General features: G+C 39.8%; 1 protein-coding gene across 3 annotated transcripts in view; it reads right to left on the bottom strand.

Moving 5' to 3' along the window:
* Positions 1–3908, bottom strand: part of itpk1b (inositol-tetrakisphosphate 1-kinase b) — a 30977-nt gene extending 27069 nt beyond the window's left edge. For 2 of the 3 annotated variants that reach the window (XM_014013649.1, XM_014013641.1), the window contains exons 1-2: positions 3682–3908; positions 3058–3217 (exon numbers count right to left, since the gene is read on the bottom strand). In XM_014013649.1, coding sequence (XP_013869103.1) covers positions 3058–3152 — 95 coding nt within the window. In that variant the 5' untranslated portion in view covers positions 3153–3217; positions 3682–3908. The remainder of the gene's footprint in view (positions 1–3057; positions 3218–3681) is intronic. The other variant, XM_014013632.1, reaches the window with a different exon arrangement.
* Between the last annotated feature and the right edge of the window lie 448 nt (positions 3909–4356).

Here is a 4356-nt window from a genome sequence, read left to right as displayed (position 1 = left end):
AACTTTTAGTTAAAAATGATAAAAACCGAACAGCCTACAGTACTTTTACAGTCTTTAGTTTACAGTTAAAATAAATGTTTATCAAATAAAGTCTAATGTTACAACTAATCAGGGATCCCTTTAACAGGTCTCCAAGTTCTGCAGAAGCCTGTTAATCACTCWTTTATTCAAATCAGGTGTGATGAASTGGAGAAACYTCTAAAACATGCAGGACAGTGGCCSTAAAATCCAGAATTACGKACCACTGATGTAGATTTAGATTTAAATATTTACTCTCTGCAAAATGTAATTAAAATCTCACAAAGCTAAAAGACGTGACAGCACGAACATAAACACACGTTGTGTGGTCGTGCTCAGCTACTACCACACTGGAAAATTGGCTGAGGTCTACTCATTTTTTGTGTTTCTTAAGAAAATCTTTCTGTGGTTGGGTCGAGTCCAAAAGTTAAGCAGTTGTACTGGTTACTTCCTGAGGASTTAGTTCAAATTTGTCCAGCTATTCAAAAGATATTTTGCAGGGAAAAATAAAAAAACAGAACAGACAAACGAGCACACAGACTTGAGRTCAACATGAGTTCAAACTGTTTCTTTTTGCTCTCATGAAATCACCATCTATCAAATCTCCTTTCCAAATACAAACTGTAAAAAATTTCATTACGCTTCACAGATATTTAAGCCTTGTAGGTGTACACTCCCCTTCATCTCCACTAAAAAAAAAGAACAAACACATGAGAAATCACTCCCAACATTCATGCTGAACTGGCTTACATATCTCAACCTAGCCCACCACCACAAACAACAGGACAAACCTGAATTGTCTGAACAGCTCGCTCCTTGTTAGAGGAACCTACAACAGGAACTAAACGACTACAGCTAACTCAGCCTGTCCAACCCAGCTGCTTTTGAAATTACAGCCCCATGGTAACAGCAGCGCAGCTATTCACAGCTTCACAACAATGTGGACATTTAATACTGCAGCTGGCCCGCTTCATGTCAAATGAATGAGGCCTTAGTTTTCATCCCCATCTCAGATATGGAGATCATTTGCTTTCCTGCATTGTTATAGAGGCCGAGGGATGAAAGGAAGAAGGGAAAAGACCCAACAAGGCAAGGGTCCAACTTATTTTAGAGGCCAAAGACAAATATTCAAGGAGGTTGTCTGTATGACTCCACTTTAATCACATTAGCTTTAAAAAAATAAAAATTAATTATTAATATTTAAGAACGAAGACTGCTTTTTCTCCCAGTTTCAACAGAAACAACCGTCTACACGCTGTGCAAGCTTACGTGAGACCAACAACTGTTTCTGATCTGCAGCTGCAACAGACAGGAGAGACGCCACGATAAGATGTTCTCCCAGTCAGCTGCATGCCACACCGTGACAATGACAAATCCTGATCTGACACATTTTAAATTAAATATGCCAGACACGGAACACCTTTTAATTGAAGTTATTATATATGACGGTAAAATCGGCACATTTATCTGAGATTTTTCAGGTTAACGAAATATAAAAAACCATAACTTGACAGCTTGAAAGTGAAGAAAAACTATTAATAATCAAATTTTTATGTCAGCTAGGTCACTTCCTTCCTTTTGCATGACTTGTCTTTTTAACATCACAATAAAAAAAAACTTAAATAAAAAAAAACTATGATAAACCGGATGTCTACAGTACTGTAGGGTTTTGCAGTCATGACTCTTTAATGTATTAAACTTCTTCTGTCAAAACTTTTATTCACCCAAGCCCTTCATTGTTCAGAATGAAAGTAGAAAGGGGTGTTTCTCAGAGGTTTATGAAGAGATTAAAACTGTTTTGAGGATTATATGGTGTGTTAATCTGTGCTGGCTGAATCAGGTCACTTGGTGAAGTAACAACACAGCACGAAAGGTGAAAATCCTTCACAGCACACGGACCGTACCTACGTGGAGATGTTCTTGATAAAAACTAAGCATGGCTCAGAGCTTTTTCTTTTCTCTATGTCAAATAGAGCTGTCGCTTTTGTTTCCGAGGTAATCTGCAGCCATGGTACGGAACGCACTACTATTGTTGCAACAAACCATAACGACGGTACCCACATACCCTGAAGTCCTTCCTGTTACTAGTGCAAAGTATACGGTAAATCAGTCAGGTCTGTGTCTGTAAATAAAGCACAGGCTTGTCATTGTACAAACCCATTCAACTTTTATCTCTGCTATCTTATTAGAAACTCAAATAAAACAAAATCATTAACACTGACAAGCTGTCTCCCTCACCTCAAGGTTAAAAAACAGTTGAAAACTAACACCCTTACCCCCTCCACACACACACACCCTTCTGGCACTGAGTCTCAAACAAGACACAGAAGCTCTACTTGCATTACTTTTCCACAGGGCATTCGAACACACTTCAAATCAGCATCTAAAAATGTTGGGAGTGTTAAAAATGAAAGCAAAACACTGCATTCGACTCCAATGGCACATTTCAAACATGCCAAGGTATTAAAACTACGGTAGTTAGTTACTGCTTTGGATTTCAAAGACAGAACTACAGTGTATCACAGAATCCAAGGAGTGTTAACACTTTACCACGCAGGACAAAATGATCAAGAAGCAGGACTACTGAATCGGAGTTCATCTAAGACAGACAAGAATTAAACTACACTGTGAACTGATAGAAAATCCTAAGAATACAGAATGTGGACTCTAGTGGCCAAAAAAGGAGGAAAAAACATTTTCCTTGTCATCAGAGTGTACTACAAAACCCAGCACTGTTATGCTAAATTATAGATTCAGTTATAAAACAATGTTTTGTTCTTTTCTTTTTCTTCACAGGACAGACATTTATTGTTCTGACAGGACAGGAAGACGGCATGACTCAATATGACTCCAAATGTTTATACCTACTGTCAAGCACTCAACATATTTTAGGAACCACAACACACCTAAATAAAGTGGAACAGCGGTCTGCGAAGTCTCAACACTATGCAGTTTCCTAATAAATGTACAGTTAATGGGTGTGAATGAATGTGAAGTTATCTCTGGGGATTTATTTGTATTTGATCGTTTGCCACTTACCTGCACAAATCAGCAAAAGCCTGGAAGTTCAGTTTCTTCATCTTTTTCTCACTGAGCCAGTAGCCGACTCTGCGACCTTTCAGGAAAGTCTGCATTTCACCCCCCCTCTCTGCTCCTGAGTCACTTTTCTGACAGTAAACTGGGCGACTGGAGGCTCGACCTGAACAGAAGGGAGCAGGAAATTAACACAAATCGGTCGCAAACCGCCAACCACAGATCAAATAAACGAAGGCTTCGTGGCTAGTAAAATGTTACCCCCCCCCCCCCCCCCCCCACACACACACACACACACCATAGAGACACTTTTTCTGTTTGTATGTTTCCCTAAAGTCTTTCAGGACAAGCACGATTTGAGTAAAATAGCTTAAAATGCAGGTTCAGCATCAGAGAACCCCTCACACACGCTGACTCTCCTGCTAACATCAACAGCTAACGTTAGCTGGCTAACAGTGATGACAAGCTACACTGCTAACGACATAAAAATAAACAGTTTAATCAAAGCCCCTGCTAAGGCTATTTATACCATTTAATTAAAGTGTGCTAAGGACAATTTATGAACCAAAAATACGAAGCAATGATACAAATAAGATGGGAGTGAGCGAAGCTAGATTAGAGCTAACTAACCTGGTAGTTTTAGCACCCGGTTATTCGTGTCCTCGTTTAAAAAAAAAGCTAACTTGAACAGCGTCCCATGTTCAGTCCGTCCACCGGAGTAGAATACAGAAGCGAAGTGACAGCTGACAGGCACAGCTGGATCCAGATGTTTCTGATGTTTCTCTGTCAGGCTCTGAGCTGAAGCTGTGTGACTGGCTGCACACACCCAGGCTCCTGGAGGCTGATGATGCGTTCACCTGCCCCTCGGAAATTACATAATCTGTGCCCGTAAAGCCACGCTGCTTCTTTCCAATAATGATTAACGCTCCCATTATCTTAACGACTTATCATTTTTCAATAAAATTATGTCGCGTGCTAACATGTCTTTAAAACACATATTTTATTTCGCAGACAACATGCAAACAGCATGAATTATGACCTGAAACATAGAAAACGCAGCTATGGGGATCGGGAAATAAATGTTTCACCAGTCGCCACTGGTTGTTTTTCAACTAACATGGATTATTTAATCTCTGTTTCGTCCTTTCAGTTAATTTAATCATTTCTTGTTWACTCAGACAGCATCAGTGATATGACAAGTTCCGTATGTTCAACTGTCCGTAAACAGTAAACCTGCATCTGTAATGGTTTGGTACGTGATGTCTCTTCGTACGTCAACAGCGCCCCCTGCTGAGCAACTACATG

The sequence above is a fragment of the Austrofundulus limnaeus genome, unplaced genomic scaffold (genome assembly GCF_001266775.1).
Source record: "Austrofundulus limnaeus strain Quisiro unplaced genomic scaffold, Austrofundulus_limnaeus-1.0 Scaffold2, whole genome shotgun sequence".
In the NCBI taxonomy this organism is placed as follows: domain Eukaryota; kingdom Metazoa; phylum Chordata; class Actinopteri; order Cyprinodontiformes; family Rivulidae; genus Austrofundulus; species Austrofundulus limnaeus.
Note: the sequence above shows the minus strand (reverse complement) of the source record. Positions and strands in the feature narration are given on the sequence as shown.